The 13434-nt window shown below is 52.2% G+C and overlaps 4 protein-coding genes across 4 annotated transcripts; 2 read left to right on the top strand and 2 right to left on the bottom strand.

The window, feature by feature from the left end:
* Nucleotides 1–483: 483 nt before the first annotated feature.
* Nucleotides 484–2853, bottom strand: N7539_009571 (uncharacterized protein; the record flags this gene model as incomplete). Its single annotated transcript, XM_056939166.1, has 1 exon — nt 484–2853. The coding sequence occupies one exon, from the start codon at nt 2851–2853 to the stop codon at nt 484–486; it is 2370 nt and encodes a 789-aa protein (XP_056785661.1).
* A 3060-nt stretch (nt 2854–5913) lies between these two features.
* Nucleotides 5914–7007, bottom strand: N7539_009570 (dTDP-4-dehydrorhamnose reductase family protein; the record flags this gene model as incomplete). Its single annotated transcript, XM_056939165.1, has 3 exons — nt 5914–6626; nt 6728–6747; nt 6826–7007. 3 exons carry the CDS (start codon nt 7005–7007, stop codon nt 5914–5916), a joined length of 915 nt encoding a protein of 304 aa, XP_056785660.1.
* A 1444-nt stretch (nt 7008–8451) lies between these two features.
* On the top strand, nt 8452–10157 carry N7539_009569 (FAD-binding oxidoreductase; the record flags this gene model as incomplete). The annotated part of the gene is made up of 2 exons (XM_056939164.1): nt 8452–10050; nt 10125–10157. 2 exons carry the CDS (start codon nt 8452–8454, stop codon nt 10155–10157), a joined length of 1632 nt encoding a protein of 543 aa, XP_056785659.1.
* A 581-nt stretch (nt 10158–10738) lies between these two features.
* Nucleotides 10739–12854, top strand: N7539_009568 (STE20 family serine/threonine-protein kinase; the record flags this gene model as incomplete). Its single annotated transcript, XM_056939163.1, has 5 exons — nt 10739–10787; nt 10868–10935; nt 11013–11180; nt 11245–11846; nt 11915–12854. 5 exons carry the CDS (start codon nt 10739–10741, stop codon nt 12852–12854), a joined length of 1827 nt encoding a protein of 608 aa, XP_056785658.1.
* Between the last annotated feature and the right edge of the window lie 580 nt (nt 12855–13434).

Here is a 13434-nt window from a genome sequence, read left to right as displayed (position 1 = left end):
AGGATTAAAGGGTTGAGACAGTCAGACAAGGGAGATGGCTCAAGCTGGGCAGGAAGTAGCTTTGGCTTTCTTGCTTGATAGCGCATGCTTGGCTTGTGGTTGACCGAGCTATAACTTACTTCTCGTAGCTTGAAAGATGGAGCTACACTCAATCAATGGATTATTTGCTATTTGAGATCCAAGCGCTTTCTCACAACGCAAGTCTCAATGATCATGGGGTATCTGGGCGTGAACAAAGGAAAAGGTCAAAATAAATCTCCGAAATAACCCAGTGAATACAGTAAGTCATGTCTGCCCGATCACCAGGTCTCGCTCAAATTGACGGCAGCAAAGCATCCAGCAGGCAACATGCCCCTTCATCTAGGTATCAGGACCAAGAAAGAACAAGAACAAAAAACATGGATATGGTGTGAGATCGGCGTAGGTTTCATAGATTCGAACCAGAAAAGTCCCCATGTCCACGCCTCATAGTGGAGAGCCGCGCTATAACTTCTTCAACAAGCTGCCTTCCGCAAAGGGATTCTCGTCCGACATGTCGAGCAGAGGCCGGGTCGCATCACGATCTCCAGTGGCGACGCCCCGGCCAAGGGACACTTTGCCGTGATGCGGTTGCGTGCTCGGATTGCGGTCCGCGTTCGCAAGTAAGCTATTTGCGATGAACGTCTCATACGAGGAAGAGACAGGGCCTGCCGAGATGGGTCCTGCATTATGTGGCGCCGCCCTGTTTGAAGGACGTCCGCTCTTTGTCGTATTCGAGCGATGGGGATGTGATTGCGAGGGCGGCTCGACAGTCGGTCTTTTCCAGGTCGTCGAAGATGGCACACTCGCAACTCCGGGAATCGGCTCAGGTCCAGTGGCCGCCTCAATCAATTGTCGCCCGGGCTCGACTCGGACTCCACGGCCCTTGCGCAGATGCTGCGGTTGTTCTACAAACTTGGGTGTCAAATCAACCAAGGGCTTTTGGGCCTGACCGATGGACATCGATCGGTCGCCATGGTCGGCGCGAGTGAGTGTGTTGGTACGGCTGTTCGGCTGAGTACTGGAGGCGCTCCCGGAGTTTGAGCCAATGAGGCCCGCGTTAGTGAAGGGATCTTGGTGCGCTTTCTTCGCCCGGTCTTCCCGCTCACGCATTGCATGCTGCCGCTGGGTGTATGTTTTCCCTAGAAGTCCGGTTGATGCAAAAACCTGTCCCTGGTCTTCCTCTGGTGATGATTGTTCATTGATGGAGCCCGCCTTCTGGGAAGGCAACCTCGTATCCAGGGTGAGGGTCGCGGGGAAGGATGATGGGGGCGAACGGTGCTCACGAGTGGTCTTCCTGCGAGACACAGACGCTTCGGCTTGCTGACGTTCCACTAAACGCTGAGCAGGCTCCGGCTCGCTGTTCTGACGGTTCAAGGGAAGAATGCGCGGGACATCTTGGGCGGGAGGGAGATTTCGCGTCGCAGATTGAATGAGTGATGGCTTGCGCTCGTAGTTATCGTTGGGGGCCACGGGCTCGTTTATGCGTACTTTATGGACCAAGTACCAGCTCCGCCACCTTTGGACTGCTTGGTACCATTGGTCTCCAAGGGCGCGATCATTGGTGCTGAAGAAATGAACAAAGCTGTCGGTGGAGAGAAACATGGAGGATTTTTGTTGGCTTTTGATCGCAAAGCAGATTTTCTTCGGGGCCTTGATGTCTTTGGCCGCATATCGGGGTAAAGGGGTGTATATGTCAAAGTCTGACAGGTGGCAGACATTGGCAGAGTCCTTGGAGCCTTCTTTCTTCGATATGGTCACTTGCCCGTCACTGTGCAGCGTCACAAATCGCTTGTCCCACTTGCGGGGCCGATGAGAGTAGTAGCAGCAGACGGTGGTATGGGGAGGCTTTTCACACAATACGCTCGACGCTTCAAGCGGAGTTACGGCTTCCCGACTCGATGCGGGGACGGCGAGCAAAGCACCATCGTCGTCTGCGGCCCAGGAGTTCAACACATCGCGAACACGCTCATATTGTCGCAATGGCCGCTCCAAGCCAATCTGCTGGAAAGATTCAATCAGAAGAAATGCGTTCGGGTCAATATGCCGTGAGATGCGCGCTCTAGCTATATCTAGTAGATCCTGTACATTCGTTGAGGGTGTCACTGGTAGTCTTGCGCTCTTGTCGCCATATTTGACCATCACCAGGCGTTCTCCAGCATTTACGGCTGAAACTGGGGCATCTGTCCCCGGCACAATACCTCCCCCTCCAGTGCCAATATAGTTGGGTTTTGCTGGCCCGGTCGGAGGAACTTTGATTTGTGGCTGACTTGCTTTGGCCCGCGACAGACCAACCTTTTGAAAGATTGATTTGCGATTTTGATCCGGAAGGGCTGCCGGATCTTTGGTCGGTGACCATTCACGCATCGGGTTGGTTCGCGATGATGCATTCTGGACGGGCTTTTCACGAGTCGACGTCTTCTCTGTAGGTAGATTTGGCCTGGCCGATCTTGCCTTTGATGGCGACGTTGTTGATAGTTGTGGGGGTGGGGGTTTGTTGGACTTGGCTTCTCCAGTCAATTGGGCCATTGCATTCTGTCGGTGCTGTTCCTTTTCTCGCTCTTGATTCCCCTTGGAGGCCAAGGGTATCCTCTTTTCTTGCTGCTCTAACAGACATTGCGCCTTGGAGCGCTGTGCAATTGCTGTTGCAGATGATGGTGCAGTCGGTGTTGGAGGTGCAGCCGGGTCGACAGCAACCACCGGTCGATTGCGACGATACCGAGACATACTCCGGGCGATTGAGGGATTTTGTTGCTTGTTCCCAACATCCTCGGCAGCACGAGGCGGCGCATTTGACGGCGGTGCGCCTGGTGCACTGCGCTGGTGATCCCCCATTCTTTGGGTCCTGTGAGGAATGGTACCGAGGGGGTACTCAGGGACGCATGCGACCTGGGACTGCTGACGCTCCACTCCCGCGTGGACTCAAGGGGGACAGAAAGGAGCGATGGTCAGGGACTCGCGGGGCACATTCCTCTCAGGGGAGCTTGATCGACAATCGATCTTGACTGTTTGTGTTGACACCTCCGTCTCTTTGCGCTTGCAGCCAACGGTTGCATTCTGGGGGTGGGAGACCCACAAGGAAAGGTAGTAAGGTGGTGCACGCCAGGGTTCCCCCCTCGATCGAAGTAGGGACTGCGGTACTGAGCTGGAGGGACTCCTAGTGAGTAGTGAAGGGAGAGCGCATGAAGGGTGTCGGGTAGTCAAGAGGTGGGAAGCACGCAGTGAGGCTTCACTGCTGAACAGGCCTAATGCTCGCCTCTACTTGTCGTGCGCCCTTGGGTAGAGATGCACGAAATGAGTCGGGGTGCTCCAAAGCCCACGATTTCATCAAGACACGAAGCACAAAAGCAGGGTGATAACAGAAAGAAGAAAAGAAATCACTGGAAAGGAAGAAGCAGAGGGGATGACAGTAGAACCAAATTTAGTCTTGCGGGCGACGGCCTCGTTTGATATCAGCGCCACACAGCTTCTGACCAGGCCGTCAGAGTAATCGTGTGACCGCCTTCAAGGGAACTGGCTAAACTCAAAAAAGGGGGGGCCTGGGGTTGACTACTGTCGTCGCGAGACTGTCGACCAGCCAAGGCGTCTGTCGCAGGAAAGGAGGGTGCAGCGCGTACGAAAGAAAACCAGCAGAACAATGTCTGAGGTACATGTGGTCTGTCGAGATACAGCTGAGTTGTGAAACTGAAAACTGACTCGGGTCAACTAAGTAATCTGACTCGGGCAGCACAGACATCCAACTTGAACCTGGAAATCTCCAAAGAAAAAAGGGCCTGACAGCGGGGCGGGGGAAGAAGAATTGGGGAGAACCGAGTGCAGTGCTGCAGGGGCCGCATTTGTGGCGCAAAACGAGCTCCACTTGCTTCCTGCGGTGGACAAGGAGGACTGGGACACTGCTTGCAGTGTCCTGCGAATTGAACAGTATCTGACTCTCTCAGTAAGAGAGAGTGCGCGAGTGAAGAGAAAGGTAATAACCATTTATCCGCAGTATGGAACGGTTCAGTTGCATTTTGAACGCGACAGTCGTGCACTGGGGCTCTTCGAAAAAGTCAAAGCGGATAATTCAACTTCCACTACTTGAGTAGAATCGCGGCTACTCCCCCAAAAGTCCATATAAGGACATGGCAGTACTGTGCCACTTTTACCCTGATTACTGGTAGAGTCCTACTTTTCTAATAGTATGGGCCTACCTGGTACTGGCTGAGCTGCTTATACTGGATGTTTGCATCCCAACATGCGCCTAGTTAGTCACATAAAGCCCTTGTTCTACGGACATCCAAAGAAGTGGCATGGACAGGTAATCATTATAGACTCGAAGAGAGTTCAAAGAATAAAAGTGGGGGAAATTAAACAAACCCTTTGACAAGCTAGCGCCCAATGAGCCGAGTCCAGAAACGCCGATCGGCAGAGCCCCGGAATCAAAGTAGTTCAAGGCTCGCAACTTAACAGGAGACTGATTTCAGGAGTATGATTTCAGTGCGTACTGCAAGTAGTAACTTGGTTGCTAGTTAGTTAGTGACTAAGTAGTTACTAGTTGCAACTTACCGTCAAGGATACCTTATTTACACGAAAAGTGCTTAGCTGAACATTAACACTACCAAGAATCGGGGATAGGATAGTTAATCTGGTCCAAGAAAAAAAAACCTTCTAGACTGATGAGGAGTTCGAAATGGTGAACTCCTATTTGACAAAGCATCAGGAAAGTCCCCTTATGATATTGCTACTACTGATCAGGCTCATCACGGATGATCTATGATCACTTCAATATGAGCTGTCTCCTCCGTCCGTAGCTACCACCAACTTACACTAGGTACTGGCCTACATAAGGTAGTACATAACTACCGGGTACATAGTTGATAAACCCTATCCCTAGTCCCTACATATAACCGTGGCTACGAGCTGAATTTTCAATCCCGTCTAATTTGGAGCGACATCGTTATTGCTGGCATTGTCTGACTGGATCCGTACCGTACAAATGCGCACTATTCACTGTTCAATGTTGATTCACTGCGCGGTCTCTGTTTTCGCCATGTCCATCTTGGTCGAGTCATTGGACCACTTAAACTCACCGAGTGAGACGCGCCTCACCCACATACACATTACACAATACACATTACACATTACACACCATCCTTCAAATCTCAACATCTCCACTACCAGGACCAGGACCAGGACCAGGACCACCAACACAGTCCAAATTGCTAGGCAGAGAAAGATCCCTGCAAGCTCACAGGCACCCGCCGGGCGCATACGGGGCACACGCGCAATCTCCCCTGGAGTCCAGTTGCTCCACAACCGGGCGCGTCCTGAATCGCAGGGGCGGAAAGGTCCACAGCTCGATACAATGTGAAACTCGACGGTCGGACGAGTGTAGCCTGCTTCTTCGATTCTTGTTGTCGGCTTTTTGGTGGTCCTCAGGTTAGAGATATTAATAGGATTGGTTATTGACCTTGCCCATCATTTGGTGAATACCTTATTTACAGTACCGGGTACGTACCGACCATACGGAACAATGGTAAGAAAATCATGTTCTGCTCCAGTAGTGTCTATAGGAGTGACCTATGACTCTAGTCTCTACCTTACTGAGCTCGCTGCCCTCGATGGGAACCGTGACTTAAGCCGAGCTACGCTCACTTGGAATACAAGTGATAGCTAGAAATCAGAGACTTTGGAGCAGATGGACTCTTTTTTTCACTCTTCGTCATTTCTCGTGGTATGATTTCTCTATACTTCATTTTCTAAGTACCGAGTGCGGCACAGATCAACCATCTAACCGCTGACACGACCCATCACCACTCTAGTGCTTCACAGCACCCAAGTATTTCCGCCTGGGAGAATAACAAGAATGAATCGATCAGCAATTGCCCAGTCAGAATAGCACTAGAACAGAATCACTTACCACCAGGCAACAAAGTCCATGGTTCGCACATCGATTCCCAAGTCAACCAGCGCCTTGGTGGAGAGATGTGTGTCATATGGCCGTTGAACACCACCGGGCTCATTGCCCTGGGAATTGCGGATCATGCCTGGCAGAGACCAGCCCTGCACCTCGGCCAGCTTCTCACAGATCTGATACTTGGTCATACGGTCTTCAGAACTGAATTGCAAGATGTGTGGGAGGTCCTGAATCTGATCCTTTTGCTTCAGATACTTGATGACAATGTCACGGACCACACGAGCCACGTCTTCCGTGTTGGTAGGATAGCGTTGGGCCCAATCGTCCATCTTCACGCCAGCAGTCTCATCCTGTGCTTTGTTGATGGCATCGAGCAAGACATTCACGGCACTCTCCGAGTTCTCCTTGGCGGCTCCATACAGCACAGGTACGCGCAGCACAACTCCAAGCCCCGAGTTCTTGGTGGCTTCGAGGACAGCTAGTTCACCATCGCGCTTCAATTGACCGTACAGGTTGGGAGGATCGGTCTTTGCGTCGGCCTCGTAGGGAGCTTCGCCTTCCTTGCCGGGGAACACGTAGTCGGTGGAAATGTAGACGAGAAATGCACCGCGAGTCTGGCATGCCTCCGCTAGTGTGCGAGTGGCCTCGACATTCACCCTGCGTGCTTGCTCAGGATCTTTCTCACATAAATCTGGAGATCGGTTGGCGGCACCTAAAGTTTTATTGCTAGTCAGCCTCACAGCTTCTCAAAGTAGAACACTGTGGCTGGGGTCTCTGAAGTTCCGAGAGATCTGAAAGTGCGGCTTGGCTTACTGTGAATAACAATCTGAGGCCTGTATTGTGAGCAGTGCTGGTCAGCAAGGGGCCCATTGGATTTAGGAAATAATCAAGCAAACCGGTTCGAGACTCACTTGACCTCATCGAGAAGAGTCTTGATATCCTCTGGCTTCTCGAGATCGGCCTTGAGGATGGTGGGAGGAGCGGCACGAGTGAAACCCTGTCCAACAACCAGGACTCCAGCACGTTGAAAAGTGTTGAATAATTGGCGACCCAGCAAGCCCGTGGCTCCTGTGACTAGCACTGTCGAACTCATTTCTTTTTCTGGGATGTCTGTACGAAGAGAGTATGTACCTGTTCAAACTACCTTTTAGTCGGTGAGAATTTCACAGGTGCTCTCCCCGCCAGACCTCCGGTCTTGTCAGGTTCCGGCCACTGCAGCGGGGCACCGACATGACGTAACTAACTCCCATTCTGGACTCTGCATTGTAACCGTCCAGTCGTCACGCAGGTTTCTAATCCGGCATCATCAGAAGAGAACGTGCTTTCCTGCCAATTTGGTGGGAGTCACTTCTCGTGGAGCCGCTCGAGGCATCCGTTTGAAGACCGCTAGTTGTATGCCTATGATCTACTAGGCACATCAACCTGGTGGCTCAAGCCCAAAGCCCCGTCGCCCGGGCCTCTCCTCCCTTGTCCCTAGAATGTTCGTCAAATCTGGGCAAGACCACCCCAGGGCCAATTAAGGTTGTTCCTCCCTAAGCTTCCATTCCTCAACCTGTCCAAGTCTCCAAGCTGACCAGGGCCAAGCGATGTGCCAGATCCCCAAGGCCAGATAAAGTGCGGAAGATGGACGGTACCTGGCTTGAACTGGGCAGCGATCGATGGCCCACCTATGTATGACGTGAGGCTCTTGGTCCTACTTGAGTCTGGTCACTCTAGTGGGCAACTCCGGCTGCTCTACATTCCACCTGCCTCTGTTCTCCCCTGCTTCATGTCTTCCCCCCTGCTTCATGTCTTCATGGTGACGCCGAATGGGTATGCTGGGGGTCTCCGCCCGTCCGCAGTATAAACGCCAGCAAGGACCTCAAATCTTAGTAGGTCGAGCCATAAGTCCAGCGCAGCCTCAGCATGCGCCTCCCAGAGAAAGTTGGACCCAACTATTTGAGTCTCCGACCCAGCTTGAAAATGTTCGTGTCCAATATGCATGAAGTGTTGATTTTCCCAGGCTCCAGAACGTGTTAAAGAGCAGCTTCCATTGGGAAATCCCTAGTGCATTGGGTGCATGCTTATTAGGTCACAAAGCTACCTCTAATGGATGCTCTGTACTGACACATGACTCGAGACTGAAACTCACTGATGCGATATACTTTCGACTCCGCGTAGCTGCGCATGACATTAATGTACGTATACCCTCTTGCAGGTGTATAACTCAAGCTTTTTCTTAAACCTCAAATGTAGAATTTCTTGAGCAAGATTACTATTCATCCACTCATAACTAAGTCACTTGGGGATGACTACTTTACATTTAAATCTGGGCAAAGGGTTCGCCGACAATCGCCGAACGCATACTCGACGGAAGAATTACCGACCGCCTGGCAACTACTGCAAATGGTGCAATACGGATTCCGTCGGGGGAAGATCGGAGGGTGGATTCTCCACCCTCAAATTGTCCGCTTTAGTCCATCCTCTAAATTTCGACGGCGTGCTCACTTTTGCCCTTTCATGACCACAATCGGTCCCATTCTCGCTCTGGCCCCACGATGTCTAGCGCTCGCAACTTGTCAAACGCATTGCGGCGGGCACGCGTGCCTCGACCTCGCATCATCCTTCGATCCGCTCTCCCTCACTCCCCGGTCGCGACCGGTCTCCGCAGCTTCAGCGTGAGCTCCACCGTTCGAGCGGACCGACAGATCAAATACACTAGTGACGCCTATCCCAACGTCAAGCGCGATCCCAACTTTGGTGAGCTGACGGCCGACGATGTCGCCTTCTTCAAGCAGCTCTTGGGGTCACAATCCGCCGTTGTGGATGGCGTCACCGCCGATGCCACCGACGATATCGAGCCGTTCAACAGTGACTGGATGCGCAAATACCGCGGTCATGCACGGCTCGTCCTGAAGCCACAAAGTACAGAGGAACTGAGTAAGGTCATGGAGTACTGCAACCAAAAGAAATTGGCCGTGGTGCCTCAAGGAGGAAACACTGGTCTCGTCGGGGGCTCGGTGCCCGTGTTCGACGAGATTGTCATCAACACCTCCCGCATGAACAAGATCCATTCCTTTGATGAGGCTTCCGGTGTACTGGTTGTGGATGCGGGTGTCATTTTAGAGGTTGCGGATCAGTACCTTGCAGAGCGCGACCACCTGTTCCCCCTCGATTTGGGAGCAAAGGGATCCTGCCACATCGGAGGAAACGTCGCAACCAACGCTGGAGGTCTGCGTCTTCTGCGCTATGGCTCTCTGCACGGCAACGTGTTGGGGTTGGAAGCAGTCCTGCCGGACGGGACTGTTGTTGACTCGCTTTCGACTCTCCGCAAGAACAACACCGGGTATGACTTGAAACAGCTCTTCATTGGCTCCGAGGGCACTATCGGTCTCATCACCAAGGTGGCCATCATCTGCCCACCTCGACCCAAGGCCGTCAATGTTGCTTACTTTGGTGTGGAGAGCTTCGAGCAAGTGCAGCGGGCCTATCGCGAGGCGAAGGGCCAGCTTTCCGAAATTCTCTCTGCGTTCGAGCTTATGGATGGTCGCAGTCAACGGTTGGTGCATGAATCTACTGGCAACAAGCTTCCTCTTGAGAGCGAATACCCATTCTACTGCTTAGTCGAGACCAGTGGTTCCAACGCCGAGCACGATATGGAAAAGCTCGAATCCTTCCTTGAGCATGTCATGGGCGAGGGGATCGTGGCCGACGGTGTGCTGGCGCAGGATGAGACCCAATTCCAGTCTATCTGGCGCTGGCGTGAAGGTATTACCGAGGCCTTGAGTCACCTGGGTGGCACATACAAGTACGACGTGTCAATTCCTTTGCCCGAGTTGTACCAGCTTGTCGATGACTGCAAGCAACGATTGACTGAGAAGGGTCTGGTTGGCGATGACGACAGCTTCCCGGTCCGCGCCGTGGTTGGGTACGGGCACATGGGTGATTCAAACCTGCACCTGAATGTGGCCGTGCGCCAGTATAACAAGGAAGTGGAAAAGGCGATTGAGCCCTGGGTATACGAATGGATTCAGAAGCGAAAGGGTAGTATCAGTGCTGAGCACGGACTGGGCATTGCCAAGCGTGAGTTCATTGGGTACAGCCAAAATGACACCATGGTGAAATTGATGAAGCAGCTCAAGGCGCTGTATGATCCGGTCAGTAGTGTTCCCACATCTCATCTCCCAGGCGCAAATCTCGGACAAAGTGTGACTAACCTCTTCCTTTCCAGAACGGTATCATGAACCCGTACAAATACATCTAAGCGGTGCGACCGACAAGTGATCTTAATACTGCATGTCGTTGGCTGAGTACTAGTGTACGGTAGACCTGTATATATGATATTGGCCCCTCCAGAAAAACACCAAATCTAGACTTTTCTTCACCTCTCCCCTTGAACCCAATTGCCGTTATGCGAGCCTCAAAAATGGGATCATGCCCCTTGGACATAGAGTTTTGACTTCTCCAGGTTCCAGGGCGCATGTGATGCAGGTCCCGTCACTTTCCTTGCGTTTCAGGCACTCTCGATGAAGCTTAGCGTCTCCCCCACTCTGCCGCCTCTCAGGCTTCCCGGTTGCCATGCGAAACGCTGCTGTTGTTTGGACAATTATCGTTAGCTGAGCAATCGATGCTCCACCCCTTTAGCTGCCCGACTCTGCTTCACATCCTCTCTTTTGACTCTTGGTTGCCGCCCCAAAACTTAGAGTTCTTTTTTGTTCTCCCAGCTCAGAGCGGACCTTTGAAGATTGCCCAGTTCCGTGCATCTTCAACAGTGAGCGTCGCAAAATCGGTGGTCGCCCTGTCTGCTCGGGAATTTACGAGATTCGACCCTGACATCCGCCAACAATGGCCGACGACATGTCTAACCGCTATCAGGTGATGGAGGAGCTGGGAAGTGAGTCGCGACTGTCAATATTGAGATCCCGGCGATTCAATCGGCTAACTTGTGATTTCTGTTTCCTTGCTCGCCCACAGGCGGAAGTTTCGGTACCGTTTACAAGGCCATTGACAAGCAGACGGGCGAGATCGTCGCAATTAAACATGTACGCTCCCGATCCCTCTATCGCTGCCGATGGGGCCCACTTTGTTGACACTTTTTCGTCTTCCCTCCCGATGCTAGATCGATCTCGAATCCAGCGAAGATGATATTCAGGAAATTCAACAGGAGATTTCTGTCCTCGCGACCTGCGCCAGTGCATTCGTCACGCAGTACAAAGCGAGTTTTTTGAAGGGCCACAAACTTTGGATTGTGATGGAATATCTGGGAGGCGGGTCATGCTTGGATTTGGTAGGATACTTGGACATTTCCACCCTGCACTGACGGTCCTTCAGCTGATGACAAAATCCGGCAGCTAAAACCGGGCGTATTCAACGAAGCCCACGTCGCGATTGTCTGCCAACAGTTGCTCCTCGGATTAGATTATCTCCACGCGGAAGGAAAGATTCATCGCGACGTCAAAGCTGCGAATGTTTTGCTCTCCAATACCGGAAAGGTCAAGCTGGCGGACTTTGGCGTGGCGGCGCAGCTGGTCAACATCAAATCGCAACGGAACACTTTCGTCGGGACACCCTTCTGGATGGCACCCGAGGTCATCCAGCAGGCAGGGTATGATTTCAAGGCGGACATCTGGTCGCTGGGGATCACAGCAATCGAGATGATCAATGGCGAACCGCCTCACGCTAGCACCCACCCGATGAAGGTCTTATTTCTCATCCCCAAACAACCAGCGCCACGACTCGAAGGCAACGATTACAGCAACACATTCAAGGACTTTGTGGCTCAGTGTCTGACCAAGGATCCGGACCGCCGCCCAACGGCAAAGGAATTGCTACGCCACAAATTCATTCGAAATGCTGGAAAGACGGAAGCTTTACAGGAGCTTATCCAACGCAAACAGGAATGGGACGCAGGTCGAGGGGTCGGCAAAGACGTCAAGTACTATGCCGAGTCACTGTAAGCATTTTGACGTTTTGGGCAATCATAAAACGTGACGAACCAAGCTAACACCAAAATGTTTTTAGCAATACGCTCACCAGGGCACCTTCCACCGAAGACGACGAAGATTGGGTGTTCGACACTGTCAAAGCGCCCACCATGTGGGTGCCGAAAGGGAAGGACTGGTCGACACTTGACGAAGAAGAGGATGAATGTGACCCCTCTGAACTCCTCCAAGACCTGCATATTTCCCCACCTCCAGCGCCTCCGAAGCACCAAAACCAACCCCCTATTCAAGCAAACTCGACGGTGCGACGGACGCCGACTGTCGAACGGCCAGCCGAACGATCTCCTTCCATCCGTCAGACGAGCACCAAGCGCAGGTCGAGCGGTGTGAAACAGCCCCTTGGCTTAGATCTCAGCTTTGGAAATACCCCATCCACAGTCCGCCAATTCCGACGTGTCTCAGACAAAGTGTCCAGTGACCCTGCTGCGCCCAGAGTCCCGCCCGGGTTCGACGAAAACACCAGTCCCAAGCCATACTCGCCTTCCGAATCGACGAGCAGAGAGGCTCAACTGGGCCGACGAGTATATAGCAAGGCAGTTGGCTTATCTTGCCAAGAGGTCCTTGCCAATACTGGAGATGGAGAGAAACGCGAAGCGATTTCTCGACTAGCGGAAGCCTGGAGTGATTTGGAGATGTGCGACCCTGAAGGCCTCTATCAAATCATTCGAAGCATGAACGAGCGAATCTCAGCCGATCCGCGTCTCGCTTCCCTCATCCCCGCGGCTCCCGCACAGCCCGACTCTCCATCCCGCCCTCGCCTGGTGCTAGCGCAAAGTAATCCTCATCTAAAGAGTCATCGTCGACGACAATCGACGCACACGGTTGAGTGCCTTCCTCAATCTCCGCCTCGATCCACCATGCCCGGTCAAAATGTGCCTGGCATGGAACACACGAAGCAATTATCCGATGTGCTATATCAGCGCTGGGCGGAGGGACTCCGCAATCGATGGGGGATTTGAAGAATTCCTACGAGTCGATTTGAACGACACATTTTGCCTCTTTATTCATTTTTCCATGACCATTATCTTCTCTCCCCCTCCTTCTCTCTTCAACCGCCTTCCTTGTCCTTCTCGCAATCATTTGCTCACCTGCCGAGGATCCATGTCCGACATTTTACATTCATTGTATAGACCATCATGGCGTTAACTTCCCTTCATTTCACCCTGGATCATGATCGCTATTATATACACCCCTTTTGCGATTGATTCCTTCTGCTTTCCGAGCTTGCCGCTGGCTTTGCATTCTTGGTGTCCCTTCGTTTCATCTTTTAACTTTTTGTTCCTCCTCCCAGAGTTTACTGTTGATACTCTGTGCGCTCCTTTTCGTGGCGGGCTTGACTTGGAGTTTTCTGTGTATGATCACGATCTGGTGTAATGTGTGTTCCAAATTTTCGTTGGGATTCATTTCGAAGTGGACTGTTTTTTCCCCTTCTTTTTTTCTTTTACGTTTCGCAGTAGTATTACGTACTCCCCATGGTGGGAGTCCGGTGTTGTGGACCCTGGATCTGTGAGACCAGGGTCAATATGATGTGGATTTCAT

This window comes from Penicillium diatomitis (genome assembly GCF_028827545.1).
Source record: "Penicillium diatomitis strain IBT 30728 chromosome Unknown utg000018l_segment0_segment0, whole genome shotgun sequence".
Lineage (NCBI taxonomy): Eukaryota > Fungi > Ascomycota > Eurotiomycetes > Eurotiales > Aspergillaceae > Penicillium > Penicillium diatomitis.
The sequence above is the reverse complement of the archived record's forward strand: the minus strand, read 5'-3'. Positions and strand labels throughout refer to the sequence as shown.